This window comes from Toxorhynchites rutilus, chromosome 3, assembly GCF_029784135.1.
Source record: "Toxorhynchites rutilus septentrionalis strain SRP chromosome 3, ASM2978413v1, whole genome shotgun sequence".
Lineage (NCBI taxonomy): Eukaryota > Metazoa > Arthropoda > Insecta > Diptera > Culicidae > Toxorhynchites > Toxorhynchites rutilus.
In genome coordinates this window covers 297,326,783-297,343,345 of record NC_073746.1, presented here as the reverse complement: position 1 = coordinate 297,343,345, position 16,563 = coordinate 297,326,783, and the positions used below count along the sequence as shown (strand labels likewise).

The window sequence follows — 16,563 nt, the reverse complement described above, 5'->3', positions numbered from 1 at the left end:
AGGTTTGGACAACTTTGTGTGGTCCCCTTCCCGCGGGGGCGAATGCAAGCGAAGCCGTAATTTAGTCTGTTTCCAGACAAATATATAACTCCCATCGGAGCCACGGAATTAGTTTATCGTTTCCCCACCCTCTCCTCGGAGGTGATATTTTTTTATTTCACGCCTCGAAAGATTCGTTTTGTACTTGCCAGCGGAGTATTTTTTTCCGGTTGGAAATTTCCTAGACAATTTCTAGCCATTGGGTTCTGATTGGACAACCTTTTTCAGAATCGGTTTGTTTAGTTTTGTAAAATGTATGTTTTCTACACAAAAAATCGCAATGGAAGCTTTCTGTACCGTTACCTGGGGGCAAATTGATCACAATTTTCAGAAAAATGTAAATATTTACCAAATTTTGGGCTTGATCTATACCAAATTATTTTTAAAACCAGTACTGGAACGAAGGTCACAAAATGTTATGAAATGTTCGGTTAAAGCAGTATTCTAGTTTAGAAATTTGAAAAAAAAAATTCTTCATATATCTGATGTCTAGTAATTCAAGAATATACGCTAGAAAGGATTATACGCAAATCCCATTATTCCCCGACTATAACCATTTTAGTTATGCGGTATCTAATCTAGTGCGGCTATAATAATTGACTTCGGACGCGTTATTCTCGAAACTAAGTTTTTCAAATTGGCATACACGATATCTCAAGTAGTACTGAACCGATTTATGTCGAATTTATATGAATATAATCTGTAAGCATCTCTTTATTACATGAACCAACACCTAATATTTTTGAAAAATCGAGAAACGCAAAAACACGTTAAAACAGCATTTTCCTCTTCAAACGGCCGCCATTTTTTTCAAAAAACATGTTTTGACAAGAAGAACTGGAATCGGGCACGCCATGGCACAACTTTTTTTTGAAATTAAAAAAAAATCATTGTTTTCTATTGTAATATGCATGAAAATGTATAGAAATTCACTGATTTTTTTATCTACGGTAACAAATGATGAATTAATGATAACTCAAAGTTCGCTATGGTCATATAAATTTACAATAGATTTCTTTATTTACGGTCAGAGAAATGATAATTTAGAGAGGTGATGATGTCATACCTGATTTAATTCACCTAAAAGTGTAGTCGTTCCTCTCTTATATCTCGATCTTAAGTTTGAGTTGAAGTTCATCCGGAGTCCATCTGGGTTATCCTAATGTGGTCAAAACCCCTAAAAATTGTCACCAATGAGCTAGTTTTAACAATATGGTTTGTTAAAACTAGCTCATTGGTGACAATTTTTTTTGCTTGAATCCATTTTAAATAACTTAGTTTCGAAAATTCATGAAGTTTGATAGTTTAAATGGTGGGTATTATGTAGATTTGGAATCCAGAATCCACGGCCCCTGAAGTTGCTTACGCTATATTTCCTCAACTCGTTATATTTCCGCTAACCCGACTTTCATAAACCTTCAAAGGGTTCTTTCAAATGAAACTTGTCACGTCCAATTCGGTTCAGCCGTTTCCGAAGAAAAGTCACAGTAGGGTTATGTCCGAGACACGACCGCATAGTTGGCGTAGGATTCCGTTTGGCTATCTGCTGACTTTGGATATGTTTGAAGAACTACATAGTTAAACTCTTTGATAATGATTTGGTGGCCCTGAAAAGGGCCGTTTTTTTTGGTTGTTGGGTATTATTTGTTCACTCCACCAGTGTTCACCAAGTGACGATGACAGAAGGATCGTAAACAGTCATTAAATGGTGCGTATGAGATAAAAGATACCGAAGTGGAACGAGATATGATGAAAACCGCCCTCTGTGATTCTAGACGAGATGCCTCCTGTGTGATGTATGGATGAAATAAAGTAAAAAAACTCACCAATGTAATGTTAAAAATAATTGGGTATAAAGTTCCCAAAAGACGTAATCCTACGTCAAAACTGAGCCGCAACATTGGTTGTCTGAGGTGGCCAGAGGCCAGAGATTTCTAGTTACTATTTCAACTCGTAAAGAATCAGCTGAGTGTGAATTAATATATTTAGGGTCTATTACTATCATTTCGATGTGTTGAAAATATGTTTCTTTACCATGCTTGAAAAAAAAAACGAAATTGCTGTTGACAAAAAGATAAACTTATACAGGGTCTTTCAGATTGAACGCTCAGGCAAAAAATCGAATAGCTCCTTATAATTTTTTTTCGCTCCGTCGATGGTAACACTGCATTCCCCGCTTCGGGACGATAATATTCGGCTACTCATTCAGTCTGATCGGATGGTTTTTAGTGTCAAGATGTACAATTTACAAGAACGTGTATTTTTAGTGAAAAACCGTTGCTATGTTAATAAGCTACAAAATTTGGAGGAACTTAAAGAAGAAATAACTCAGATTTTCAACAGCATTGAAGTCGTGATGCTAGAGTTGTGCATGAAAAATTTTATTCGCCGTTTAAAACGCGTTATCGAAAAAAGTGGTGATCACATCGAGAATGGTCAAAAAGAAGCTTTATTTTCGTTTTTAAAAAATAAAAATCGGCTTTTGTTGAAGTTATTAAAATTTGTTACGTGAGAGCTTAATCTGAAAGACCCTGTATGCAATTTGATTAGCGATTCGATGAGAACAACTGACAAAAAGAGCCTACAGATGATTCTTGATGTCATATAAAACAGTTTTAAATTTAATTAAATTATACCTTCAAATAATTTCTGTTTGTTTTCATTAACACGTTTGATCAAATTAACCCCGGTGATCAATTTGCTCCCGAATAACGGTATCGAAAATCCTCTAGCCTTGATGCGTTCTTAAGGGGGGACAATTTTTGTTTTTTGTCTTCTTGGGAAGCTTATTCCCTAAGAATTGCCCTAAACGGGCTTTCCGATATTTGATTTCGTTGGAAAGTTACAGCCAAAAGTATGAAGTTACCCCAAGTGACATAGTATTGCTGTACGAATTTTAAAACGCGTTTTTCTCGAAACCACGGTATTTCATCTGGTGGTATCGATATTTCAGGATCTACTCGACCGATTCGGCTGACAATTTTTATCAGCATGTAAAAATGAATTATCCAAAGCGTTACATAGCCGTTTTCTATATCTCATTTTTTCGATTTTTTAAGAGATTCTAAATAGCGATTTTTCATGAAAAATAACTCATCTTGCAACAAAAATGTCCACCGCTTTGGAAATTTTTCGAATTTTCGAAAACCCCTATTTAACGCTTTAGGTATTGTCTTAATGTTTCGAAATATTCATCGGAATTCGTTCTGTGATACCCCGTTGCTTCAGAACCGATACCACCAGCAAGGAACCGATTTTCATTCAGAATCTACGCATCCAACTGTCAACAGCGTAATAGTCATTATTCGTGCACTCAAAAAATGGAAAATTAATCTTCAAATATACCTAAAACAATAAATACCCGAACACTTCTTTCATTTCTAACATCCGAAAAAAAATCCCGAAAATTTATTACTTTTTGATCTTTCAGACAGACTTTACTAAGCCGAAACCAACGTAAATTACGATGCGACTTTGACATGATTTATTTTGGTTTCAGCTCAGTTGAGTTTCCCTTCCGAATCTTGTTGACTGGATTACATGTCAAACTCGTAAATTCATGTCGTATTCCGAGTTGTACTGCATTTTTTTTTATTTGCAGACAAAATAACCTCGTAAATGCATGGTGATGTTGACTGTTCCTATGGTACACAGCACTGTTATGGAATAGGAATTATCACCAGAAGGTAGACGAATAATAAAATATTAGTCGTGTCACTTGTGATTTTCGAGAAATTTTATGTCTATATTTGATAGGTATTGTTACCGATGAAGTAACAAGACGGGGTTTCCAAAACCTGAATACTTCTTTATTAAGACGTATTAAATTTTCCTGTAACGATTTACATTGATTTCAATAATAGTTCATAGCAGTGGTTAATTCAACTCACATTGGTGCCCGTCTATTCAATGCAGTCCGAAATTTACTGCCGGACGGTAACTGCTTTCTTAGCTGTGACCTAGTTCGCACTGCGGGTTTTATTTTTATGAGAAACTAAAATAATTATTCATCAATTGTTAATCATACCTGATTAGGAAATCAATTCTTAAGAATATAATCTAAGTTATATGATCGATTGTTCGTCACTTTTCGCAATCAGTGGCTATCAAAATAAGTATGTGTTATTAATAATTTCACTTGCAGTTGGATAAGCTAAATACCTCACTAAAGCCACTTAAGAGTTTAATTTAGAAAACTTCTGCCTATTGCGCTTGAATATAACTGAATTTTTTTACACCTGTACGTTATGAGCTATCACATGCAGTCGACTCGAGGTTCAATAGCACAATGCCATGTCCACACAATAGTACGCAAGTCTATGACCTCTTCCGTAGCGTCATTGCGTGCGCATTTGTTCGAGTTGACCTACGCTGATGACCGATCGATGGCGATCCTTTGGGATCAAGAAGACTGTTTTGTGAAAAGGGCGCAACAGGTATGATAACGGGTCGTGAAGTATATTTCATACTGCTAGGTGATATAGTTGATATATTTTATACCGCTAGAGTATTGGGGTGTTCCAGTTCCAATTTTTTTGACGTAGGTCTTTCGGGAACATATTGGGGTGGAAATTGAAAAAAAAAAAAGGAAAATCGGTCACACTGCCAAAGTTATCAAATTTTTAGCGCTTATTGCTCAGTCGCTTCCTGATGGATTTGCAAGATTATTGCAACAATCGATTTGAGCACTCAATAACTATTCAATAAATTGAAAAAAATTGATGGTTTTTACCCAAAGTGGTAATGGATTATCGCACCTTTAAAACAAAAATATAGAATGAAAATTAACTCAAGGGAGTAGAACTATGAACGCCATGAACAGTATAAGATTTTCGAGATTTTTTTAACGAGAAAATAAATTACTATGATTAATCTGATATCACAGTTTTATTAGGTATATATTATCTCACAAACATAAAATTAATTTCTGACAATTGGACTGCCCTCTGAACAGCTGCGACCGGTTTGTTGAACCCTTGCAGGCTAAACCTTGTATAGTGGTGGGAGTTCTACAAGTTTTTCTAGTGAAACGATTTGACCCCATTGGTTTTTTACGTGATCTGGGATATATTTCCTGTCATTGTACGAAGGATTTTTTTCGAAATATTGCGATATTCTTGTAAAAATAGAGACAATAAAATTATAGGAGGTTGTGTCCAAGACAAGGCCACATTGTTGACGTAGAACTACGTTGTTATTTTGTTCAAGTCCTCCGCTTTGCGCTCTTCTCAACAGAAGCCCTTTCTATTATTTTTTCCGGTTTCGACAACCTAAGCTGTCATCCTTGGTGGAGATAGTTTTGTTACTGTCAAGCGAAACCAAATCACACACAAAATTCCTGAACAATTATTTTCTTGGTGAGCCGATGAGAGCCTAGTTTGATGATTCCCCACATAATTGTGTAGTTCAAAATCGTCAGTGGCGTCAGTTTGATGTAGTAATTGCCACAGCTCAATCCGAAACGAAGACATGTGATGACCTAAAACAAGGAAGAACAAGCTTCTTCTCTTCTTTGTTCACGGAGACGTTAAATCATTACCATTCGTTGGTCGCCAATATGTTGCTCGTTATTGACGGCATGGGTAGGGAAGCTCACAAATGACAAATATTTGGGGAAATGAAAATGCTTCTAGTTTTCATCAATTTAAACCGTTAACACACCAGGGGATTGTAATATATAGCATAAAAAACAAATCTTAGGAAATTTCCGAATCGTTTGGTATGTCAAAATTCGTTCGCGGCAAAAATAGTTATTAACGTAAACTTTATTTCATAACAACGTGACCTGTTTTCTGATTTGGCACCCTTAATGAAAGACGTAGTTCTACGTCAAAACATTCACCATTTCATTCATTCATTTTTCAAAATATCGAAAAAATCCAACGTACGATGACAGGAAATTTAGTGGAGAATCTGAAAAAAAAACAACTTCATCAAAATTGGATGGACCGTTCCGGAGGTAGAACTTCTATCAGCTTGCAAAACATGGTTTCGAAGAAAACACGTTTCAATTTTTTTATACTTTTTTTTCCTTTATTTTACATCGTATCTTCAGTCTGCAATCTGTGGATCATGAAACCGTTCTTCAACGCTTACAAAGTTAATCTTCCTGTCGCTTTTGGCGTGGGACTACGTCTAACCGGAGTATATGGGGGTAATATGAAAACATAAACACTGAACACGCAGGAAAAAATGCAAGATTTCGAGTGCTTATAACTCAAACATTTTCTACTGAATCGGAAAGATGTTTGCATCAATTGATAGGGAATATTTCATCTATCACAATTAACAAAATGTTATTTTTCATTAGTAAAATAATTGAATAACTGTAAAATGTTGAGCGTTATCTGAACGCCCTAGCTGCCTCGTTTTGATTGGCCCGCTTTACGATTTCCCCAACACAGACTTCAAAACCAAACAGCGTTGGAGAAATCGACATTGCAAATACATGAAAGTAGGGGAAGCTTTTGTTCCCACCGAAATGTGTTTCCCTAACACAGACTTCAAATCCAAGGAACGTGGGGATGTTGGCATTGCAAATACATGCAAGTCGGAACATTTTTGGTCCAACTGAAATGTGTTTCCTTAACACAGACTTCAAATCCAAGGAGCTTGGGAAAATTGGCATTGCAAATTCATGCAAATCGGGGGCATTTTTGTTCCGACTAAAAAATGTTTCCTCAACACAGGCTTCAGAACCAAGTTGTCTAGGGAAATTGGGATTGCAAGTTCATGAAGGTCGGGAATATTTTTGTTCCGACTGAAATCTGTTTACCTATAAAGACTTCTAAACTAAGGTGTCTGGGGAAATCGGCTTTGCAAATACATGCAAACTGTGAATACTTTTGTACTCGCTTGCCTTCGTGTAGACTAGAGTGCGTTTCCCTAACACGGTCTCACAACGCAAATATATTTAATTCAATTGAATTCGGAAATTGTTTCATTCAATCAAAAGTTTAATAAATACAAACAAATTATTACTAAGCTAAGGTGGTCCCACGTCAACCTTGCGGTTATATCATAGATATAACCCACCCATTTTTATTTCGTTGCCAAATTGGACATGCCGGCTTCTCTAGCTCTTCTGCTCGTTCGATTCGTTCCTATTCTGATTTTCCGTAGAAATTGTTGCACTCCGGTCAATTTTCAAGCTTAAGTTCTTTCATTATCCCCAAAACGCCTTGTAGACCATCTTTAAAGTTACAGGTTGCTATATTTGCTGCAATTTTCAAAATTTTTGACTTTTGGTTGCATGCATCAATATTACAAATCCACTGCTCTGGTGGCGATAATAAGCGAATCAAGTTGTTCGAATCTTTTATCGACAAATGAACATGGGTCCAATCTAAAAATCAATCTAGATATATTCATCCATTATATTGTTTGAGAGCATTGGTAGCCAGGAGGACATCCATTCCTGTGAGCAACTGATGCATGCGTTACGCGCATTTTTCACGCGCTCCTCAACCCTTTGAGTGCGACTCTTGTTACTGCGGGGAGCATCTTTTAACACAGGATTTTGTCTTTCGGAAACACATTGAGGGGAACAGATTGATAAAGTCTAGATTCTATGGCTCATTGTTCATCAATTTTTCGATAGATTTATAAAATGGGCACTTGCAAATCTAAAGCGCTTATATAAATACCCAAACTCTTTCGCATTTTTGCATATTTTGCTCTGCACTCAAACGGTTAAGCAAAGACTTAGGTCCACTAATTGGATTGTATCTTCGGAACAGAGCATCGGGCAAACCTAGGACAAAACTACAGTAAAGTAGACCCAGAAAACATTTTGAGCCAGAAATATATTTTTTGACGTAGAACTACGTCTTTCATTAAGGGTGCCAAATCAGAAAACAGGTCACGTTTTTATGAAATAAAGTTAACGTCAATAACTATTCCTGCCGCGAACGGATTTTGGCGTTTTACATACTAAACGAATCGTAAATTCCGTAAGATTTGTTTAATATGCTATACATTAGAAGCCCCTGGTTTGTAAATGGTTGAAATTCATGAAAACTTTAAGCGTTTCCATTTTCCCATACATTTGTTCTGTCCATCTGTGTGCTTTCCCGAACAGAGCTGTCAATAACGAGCAACTTATCGACGACCAACGGAGGGGAAATCGTAGGATTTAAACTCTCCGTGAACAAAAGAAAAGTAGAAGAATGAAGGGGAATACTCGCCTAGAGTATAAACAGTGGATCTCGCTGAGGCAAACTTTCATTCGGCATCGGACTGTTGAGAAATCCAGTTCACTTTGCTTTCGCTGCGCTTCGATCTAAGATTGGACCCCACCAGTGGTAATCCAACTTGGATATCGTCGTTTGGTTTTTCTGTTCGTTTTTTGCGTTATTCGTATCGTGTGTTTTTCTTTCCGCGTCATAAATTGAACGCTTCACGTAGTGCGTGATGAGCAAGAAGAAGAGGAATGCAAAAAACGAACGCATTGCCAGGGGCAATAAAATTTCGAGGCAAGCGTCATCTAATGCTGCACGCGATGTTGGTGCAATGAAAAGCGCTCGCACTGAACCGAGCCTTTGCGAGTGTGACACCGATTTCGTCGCGACCGTCGAAAATGTAAACGTCGTTACCCAGGCAGCAACTAAAATGAAACTCCCCCCCTGGTGGTGAAAGCGGTCGCTCATGACAAACTCATCAGCGAATTGTTTGTTTTCCGTCATCATAAGGGCTTTGTTGGTGCCTTTGAGAATGCATCAATGCATTAAACTGACGTTATGGCGAAGCAGGCGGTAAGTTGAGCGCCAAAAAAATATTTGGGGAATACCAAGCATCTTGAATGTCTTACTGGAATGTTATAAGTTATTTTGGTTCGCGTGCCAATCGCAAAACTGCCTTCAACTAGGATTGCATTCGCGCTAATACTGATCATAATGAAGCATTGCTACTGTTTTCGAGGTTGTTATTAACAAAAAAAAGTTTATTTCGCTTGTTTAGTCACCAAGAAAGTAAATGTCGATCTGGAATTTTGTATGTGATTAGGTTTCGATTGCCAGTAGCAAAACCTCTTCCACTAAGAGTGACAGCTGCGCTTCCCTCGAGCATGAGAAAGTAATGCAACTTTTTTTCGAGGCCAGTAATATTAACATAAGCGTTTCTTTTGAGAATAGCGCAAAATGATGAGAAGTGTTTATATTCGCAGTAGTTTCAAGCCACCAATGTATGGCGACTTATATAAAAAAACAGTGTAGTTCTACATCAACAAATCTTGGACACAACCTCCTATAATTTTTAAAGTTTTTCCAAGATTCCATAGTGTACTAAAGGGTGTGTCACATCAAATAGCATCACGGAAAAAACGCTGTAGAAATTCGCCCAGTAGACCGATCCTTTTGAAAATTTTAGACAGTAAAATAAAAACTATTAAACAATTTTTGGCATTTTCTTTTTATTCTTACTTCGAGGCCAAGCCCGTATGCTCGCACCTTCCTCTTTACCCCGTCCATAAGGTTCTGTACAACGTCAGGTTGTAGTTTTTTTTTAACAGAAATCCATTTTCTCTTGAAGTCCGCCTCCGATTTGACAACTTTTGGGTTCTTCCGGAGGGCCTGCTTCATAATCGCCCAATATTTCTCTATTGGGCGAAGTCCGGCGCGTTGGGCGGGTTCATTTCCTTTGGCACGAAGGTGACCCCGTTGGCTTCGTACCACTCCAACACGTCCTTTGAATAGTGGCACGAAGCGAGATCCGGCCAGAAGATAGTCGGGCCCTCGTGCTGCTTCAATAGTGGTAGTAAGCGCTTCTGTAGGCACTCCTTAAGGTAAACCTGCCCGTTTACCGTGCCGGTCATCACGAAGGGGGCGCTCCGCTTTCCGCAAGAGCAGATCGCTTGCCACACCATGTACTTTTTGGCAAACTTGGATAGTTTCTGCTTGCGAATCTCCACCGGAACGCTGAATTTGTCCTCTGCGGAGAAGAACAACAGGCCCGGCAGCTGACGAAAGTCCGCTTTGACGTAGGTTTCGTCGTCCACTACCAGGCAATGCGGCATCGTCAGCATTTCGGTGTACAGCTTCCGGGCTCGCGTCTTCCCCACCATGTTTTGCCTTTCGTCGCGGTTAGGAGCTTTCTGAACCTTGTATGTACGCAGGCCCTCCCGCTGCTTGGTCCGCTGGACGAATGAACTTGACAAATTCAGCTTATTGGCGACATCCCGGACCGAACTTCTCGGATCACGTCTAAACTGCTTAACTACGCGCTTGTGATCTTTTTCACTGACGGAGCATCCATTTTTGCCGTTCTTCACCTTCCGGTCGATGGTTAGGTTCTCGAAGTATCGTTTTAGTACTCTGCTGACCGTGGATTGGACGATTCCCAGCATCTTACCGATGTCCCGATGTGACAACTCCGGATTCTCGAAATGAGTGCGCAGGATTAATTCACGACGCTCTTTTTCGTTCGACGACATTTTTCCAAATTTACGACAGTGAACAGTGAAGCATGGCCAACGTGATCTATACACTCTTATCTGATTATAAGCGAAAGCTGAAGATATAATTCCTAAAAATTAAATTTCTACAGCGTTTTTTCCGTGATGCAATTTGATGTGACACACCCTTTAATACACTCGATAAAAATAATTAGAAGAACAGAATTTTTTAGGGGATTTTTGAAATGCTGTAACATCGTGAGAAATCAACGCATGGAGATGGGATGTATCATTTTATAGCTTGATGGAAACTATGAGACGAACCAGCCCACGATAAAAAAAAATAAAAAAATTATAATAGGAATTAATAGTTTAGGAATATTATACGAACGTATTTTTATCTTGTTGTGTGTAGATGTAGTGGACAAATATATCGGGAAGAAATTAACAATTGATTTCTTTCCGTTTTTTTTTAAGATTTTGTAGACTAACTCAATTTTCGCCAGCTAAATCAATAGCAAATTCATTTAACCTTATCAACCAAATTTCATTTGAAAGCCTATAACGTTCATGTAGAACCTTTCAATACAGAGATATTTTTGTATGAATGAAAAAAAATCTTTTCGTGTTTAATAATGTTTATTTCAATAAATAATTATCGCACCGCAAATGGAAAGGCAGAAAACAACACTAAATGTACAAAGATAATTTGTTTGTTGATTTCAAAACCGTGCCAAAAATAGGATTTTTATGGTTTTTTTACAAACGTTGCTGTAATTCTGCAAATGTTGCAGTAAGTCCTGATGTGAAGCCCCTGTGAACGTTTCATATTGAAAAAACGGCTCACGTTTTTTCTAACTGATCGATCAATGTTTGAAGTTTATTAGAGAAGCTCTTTATCGCAAATTATACCAGAAATACAAAATGCTATGGGTACCCTCGAAATGAACGGTTCACAACTTTCGTTTCTTAACTATTCCTAAACTTGAAAGTTTGAGCTTTAAAATGATATACAACCCATCTCCATGTGTTGGATTTTCACAAAGTTACAACATTTCAAAAATGTCCTAAAATCTCGGCTTCGCACTCTGTTCCTCTAATTGTTTTGTCATGTTTTACAAATTTTGAAGTTAGTTTGAAGCTGTTACTAACCGTTTGCATTTTTATGGCACCTCCTGAAAAAGTTAAGTCGAGGCACGTGAAGATATTATGATTTTTGTTGGTTACTTCCATCTAATATAAGAATAAATAAGTTTCTGGGTTCAATAAATTTGATTTCCATTAAAAACCGAAATAAATACTTGATAACAAGGTTTGATTTAAGGGGTGATACCTAGTACATTAAGACATCCGCCCCGGGTGTTACTCGGTCACGCTACGCCACTGGCTAGAAATATTGTGGCGAGGGAAAAACATCATGTGTATAAATTTATTTTCTCGGTCTCGTTTTTCGAAAATTATTCTGAGGTCAATGTAATGGGGACGAAGTCCCTATTGAACGAAATCGAGGCGGTCCAAGCCGCCAAAATGACGCGACTGGAGTCCACTGCCGACCCGCCGTCAGAAGCGGCGATGTCTCGCATGCAAACCTGTGTTCCACTGATTGCCCGGTCAGTTTGAAACATAGGATACGATCCTTTAGTAATGTCCGACCGAGCAGATCTTTTTGAGGAAAAATGTCTTCAATATTTCATTCGAATAGGCTTTGCCCTACAACATCATGTTATTTTGAAACAGAAATAATTCTCAAATATATTTCCTTTCAGGTTCCTAACCACAGAGCGCTTTCTCATCGATGTGGCCTTCCTGGTGGTGTTCGTGATAGGTCAAATCATGCACAGCCAACAGACGGAGATAACCAGGCGGCTGGATTACATCTGGAAGCTTCAGGCCACCGAGGAGAAAGAAGATATGGAACATCTGCAGGCTTATAACCGGAAGCTGCTGGCGAATATCCTGCCGGTGCACGTGGCCGACCACTTCCTGCGACGGGAGAAGAATATCGAGGAGATTTACCACGAGCAGTGCGACAAGGTGTGCGTTATGTTCGCTTCGATACCGAACTTCTCCGAGTTTTACATCGAACTGGAAGGGAACAACGAAGGGGTCGAGTGTCTTCGGCTGTTGAACGAAATCATCGTTGACTTTGACGAGCTGCTGGCACTGGATCGGTTTCGGTACGTGGAGAAGATCAAGACGACGGGTTCCACCTATATGGCTGCCTCGGGCCTAACGCAGGACAGCTCGGACCCGACGGATTTTGCCTATGTCATCGCAATGATGGACTACGCCCTCGAACTGTTTCAGAAGATCACCGACGTGAACGAACATTCCTTTAATAATTTTCGGATGAGAATAGGTGAGGAAAATTTCATCAAAATTCCTCGACGGAAATGTTACAATATTGTATTCTCAGGTATCAACATTGGTCCGGTGGTGGCTGGGGTCATCGGAACACGGAAACCCCAATACGACATCTGGGGCAACGCGGTGAATGTTGCTTCTCGAATGGACTCCACCGGGGTCATGGATCACATCCAGGTCACGGAGGATGTGTTCGAGGCAGTGAAGGACAAAACTTACAATCTAACCTGTCGGGGGACTATCAACGTGAAGGGGAAAGGCACGATGGTCACCTATTTGATGCCAGGAATCCCCAAAGAACCCTAGAACCATATGAAATCAGTGAGTGATTAGATGTTTTAGAGCATACACACACATTCACATACATTTCCGTCGTTAGAAGGATGATTATATTCAGTTGCTGACCATTTTGAATTCCTGCGCAACCGAAAGTATTCTGAAACATATCAGTTAGTTTAACGGTACAGTAGCTTTTTCGTCTATAATTACACCGACCAGTATCCACTAACTACAATGCAATGGACTGATTCTTAGCAGCACTAGAACACAACCAGAATGTAGCAATCAATCATAGTTTATACATCACCCGTAGAATTGAGTATTTACATAAGCAAAAACCCAAAAGCAACACAAAACGAATAACGAAACGGTGAAACAGGAACATTTGCTACAAAAAGAAAACCAACATAAACTTTATGTAAACGTTAGGGAGCTAAAGGGAGCAACGGTACGAATACTAAACGGTGGGAAGAGAGCAGGTGCAAATAGGCTGTCAATCAGATAAGATGAAGATATAATCGCCGCAGGAATAATGAAATCACAAGAATAAAAACAGAGAACGATGAAGCTGATGACGGTGGGTTTCTATTAGCAGTAAATGACTAGGTGGTACTCTGCGATAGCTTAGTTGGGTAGGATGCAAAGCATATTTTTGGAGCACCTTTTGAGGCCGGAGAGGGCGCTAACGAAAGAAAGGGAGATGAAAAAAAAAGTTTATTTGCTTCCTGCCTTTGGTAGGTAGTTTCATTCTTCGAGATAATCAGAGCGGTGAATGGCTGCTTGCGTAAGTGTGATTCCAACGGGCTTTTTGAGTAGCTATGTTGTTTCCGTTCGTTTTACCAATATGGAAAAAAAAAACTACTAAATGAACCCTTAAAGGGTAAATCGAAAGCTTAAAAAGTGAAAATGATAGTATAAACATTGTTGGGATTAGATGGAATTTAAAAATGTCGGAGCCAAAGAGAACAATTTCTAGTATTATTCTTCTATAAGGATCTAGTCGGATAAGACGATTAAAGTGTTACAAATCAACGATCACAAGATGGTAAAGCATTGCATATCACGTCCCTAGAAGTATAAGATATCTTTTCGTTCCCATTGTACAGAGTACACCTGTTTCTTTTGCTTTGAAGAAAGGATACGTACCGTGCAAAAAAAGGAAAAATTTTTGATTTCATGAAGCTTTTTTCGGCTTAACCCAATGTCCTGGAAAAAAGGTAATGAAAATGGTCGAGTTTCGAGCGACATAGCATGCGCTGCCATAACTATTTCGCAAATAGTGACGTCAGTCGTTGTCGTTGTGTGAAATTGTGATCTTTGATTGTCCACCGCATCCATGTAAAAATACTATTTTCAGGAAGTAATTTATCAAAAATGTACGTTTTTATCATTTTTGTAGAGCTCCCGCTGAATATGAGGCTAAAGTGATAGCGTGGAGTGAATATTTGTGAAATCACGTCGAAAAAGACGGATAAAAGTGATATTTCTATGTGCCATTTTCACTCTCCCATGTTCATAGAAACAAACGAAGTTTCATTATTTTACCGTTATAAAGTTGACGTTTCGAAGGCTCTCAGTGTCGGTGTGTATGTTGTGAGATAATAATCGCCAATTAATCAAAATTTCACCGCAAATGTTACTGCTTTCGAGAACTGAGCATACGACAGCTCTCTGGCCCTTTTTTACCACATGAATAATTGAAATAAGCCACGATATAATTTTCATCTTTTAAAAAACAACCAGTTGAATGATTTCATGAGAATTTTGGCTGAAATTATCATGCAACCGTGAGTACTTTCAACATTGTTTTGTTTCTTCCATATACATTCCATATTGAATGCAGAAACCAATAGACGATAAAAAAGTACAAACATGGATAGAACGCTATTTTAAATGAAAAATGAGTCCCAGTTCGTATTCAGACTTTGACGACACCAGTCGTATTTTCAAGTGGTCTAGCGAGAAATACTAGTACGAGCGCTGTATAGCTGTTGTTTTAATAAAACAAAGGAGTCCGTGTTGTATCGGACTACATTGTTGTTCACAATGCCTAGCAACGAAGTGAAAGTCAATTCTATAAGAGTGCGTTTTGCACGAGGAAACCGGGAACCATCTGATGCAGAAATTTTCACATTTATGAAGGAAAAAATGTTACTGGATCGTACAAAGCTACTTAGCATGTACAAAGAAAATGCGGAACTGTCCGTGATAATAAAATTCTCGACGGAAGAATATTTCAAGGAAGCATTGAACAAACTACCAGAGTGCATAGAGTTTTTTAACAACAACGACCAAAACTGTAATGCAAATATCAGCCGCAAACTAAATAGCGAAATATGTACGCCTCTTCAACCTACCGCCTGAGATTGAGGATCGAGAAATATGGGCTGTGATGGCCAAATATGGCAAAATTCAAAGGATGATAAGGGAAAAGTACGCATCAGAGACAGGCTTCCCCATTTGGACATCCGTACGGGGTGTTTATATGGAATTGAAGGAAGGACAGAAAATTCCAGCCTTTGTACACGTACGCAACTTAAGGGCCCGGATTTATTATGAAGGTCTACTGAATAAATGTTTTCAATGTGGCAGCACTGACCATCTAAAGGCCAACTGTCCTCAGCGATCCAACCTAAATGAGCGACTACAGTCAATCCAGAACCCCTCATACAGTCAGGCGGCAAGCGGACAATGGTCAAAGTCAAAATTGAGCAATGCTGTGACAACGGAATCTGCAAAAAATATGACCAATCTCAACAAGTTATTCCCGGAAACTCATGCAACACGGAGAGAGAAGAGCAGAAACGATGTCGTTAACGCACAAAATTCGAACGAAGCATTTGAAGTCGAGTTGTGCGAAAAGGATGAACAGCCTACTGTGATGTCATTTCAGTCGACCAACGATAACTTACAACTAAAAGAACAATCCCTGAAAAGAGGAAGATCATCCGAAAAGCTGAAGGATGACGAACCAGGATTACAACAGTCGGAGTCTGAGGAATCTACAATCTCGTGCGACCCAATGGAAGAAAAGGCAGAGAGAAGCACCATCAGCGAAGCACAGGGAGCTCTAACCAGAAGTAGGAATAAGAAGAGAACGAAGCAACTAAAGTTAATCCGAAATGAGAAGTCCAAAAGCGAATCAATTGAAATCGTCGTAGAGTGAAGCTGTAACGGAAAGAGTGATAGAATAGGAGTTTCGTAGAACACAGGTATAGAGAATTATGAATTTTATATATAGAGTTGGATCGGTAAATTTGAACAGTTCCACAAGCACAATTAACAAATTCCTTTTAAGAGACTTCATATTCAATTGCGAGATCGATATTCTTTTTTTGCAAGAGGTGTGTTATAGCAATTTTTCCTTTGTAGCTTCTCATTACGCTCTTGTTAATCTGAACGAACACGGCTCGGGCCATGCAATACTAATAAGAAAAACATTTGAATTTTCTCAACCCTTATTGGATATAAATGGTAGAATTTCATCTGTA

At 38.7% G+C, this 16,563-nt stretch overlaps 1 protein-coding gene across 3 annotated transcripts in view; it reads left to right on the top strand.

The window, feature by feature from the left end:
• The window catches only part of LOC129779566 (adenylate cyclase type 6), a 497,443-nt gene extending 483,344 nt beyond the window's left edge, over positions 1-14,099 (top strand). For all 3 annotated transcript variants that reach the window (XM_055787124.1, XM_055787122.1, XM_055787123.1), the window contains exons 16-17: positions 12,196-12,788; positions 12,846-14,099. In XM_055787124.1, coding sequence (XP_055643099.1) covers positions 12,196-12,788; positions 12,846-13,099 — 847 coding nt within the window. In that variant the 3' untranslated portion in view covers positions 13,100-14,099. The remainder of the gene's footprint in view (positions 1-12,195; positions 12,789-12,845) is intronic.
• Positions 14,100-16,563: the final 2,464 nt, after the last annotated feature.